The sequence below is a fragment of the Galeopterus variegatus genome, unplaced genomic scaffold (genome assembly GCF_000696425.1).
Source record: "Galeopterus variegatus unplaced genomic scaffold, G_variegatus-3.0.2 Scaffold14830, whole genome shotgun sequence".
In the NCBI taxonomy this organism is placed as follows: domain Eukaryota; kingdom Metazoa; phylum Chordata; class Mammalia; order Dermoptera; family Cynocephalidae; genus Galeopterus; species Galeopterus variegatus.
Genome location: NW_007740941.1, coordinates 12,312 through 13,006, shown reverse-complemented (window position 1 = coordinate 13,006; position 695 = coordinate 12,312). Strand labels below are relative to the sequence as shown.

The 695-nt window shown below is 35.3% G+C and overlaps 1 protein-coding gene across 1 annotated transcript in view; it reads right to left on the bottom strand.

Annotated features, from left to right (window-relative positions):
- Positions 1–695, bottom strand: part of LOC103582079 (SLIT-ROBO Rho GTPase-activating protein 1-like) — a gene marked incomplete at its 3' end in the record, with an annotated part of 8,003 nt that overhangs the window by 5,127 nt on the left and 2,181 nt on the right. The window contains exon 2 of the mRNA XM_008563764.1: positions 458–518. Coding sequence (XP_008561986.1) covers positions 458–518 — 61 coding nt within the window. The remainder of the gene's footprint in view (positions 1–457; positions 519–695) is intronic.

Here is a 695-nt window from a genome sequence, read left to right as displayed (position 1 = left end):
AATTAAAGTATTATTTCATGTAATATGTGATCTTATTTATGCATAACTAATAATTAAATCTTGAGGGTAGATACCTATTTAATCTATAGCTCCATAAGTTTTATATTCACATTAGAAAAATGAAAGCCTTTTACTTGTGTCTTTATATGATTGGAATATTATTAAATAAACAATATTATTTCTTTATTCAGAAATTTATTCTTTATTTACTCTTGACATTCACAGTTGTATAAGAAAACATGGGTGAGAGAGTGTACTGTGTTGTCTGAGGGGGTCAAGGAAGGCACCACCGAGAAGGTGAATTTTGAGCTACATGTTGAAGGATGAATAGGTGTTCACTGGAGAAAAGGGCATTTCAGGCAGAGGAAAGAGTGGGAAGAGAGACCCTGGCCTCTTTGGGCTATAATAAGGAGCTTTATATGAGACGTCGGAGGATATATCATATAGTGGAGCTGACCTGCCAATAAAGGCCCTTAAATACCACACTTAACTGAGGATCAATAGGAAGCCACTGATACCTACAAGAAATGGGAGTGACAGGTTGATTTACATTTTTAAAAAATCCCTGAGCTGATGAACAATGAAAGGGAAGGAGACAGAAAGCAGGAAACTTAGGAGACATTAATTCATTTGAGAGATGATGAGAACTTGATCTAAGGAAGTAACAGCAGGAATAAAAATGATGGGACACATTT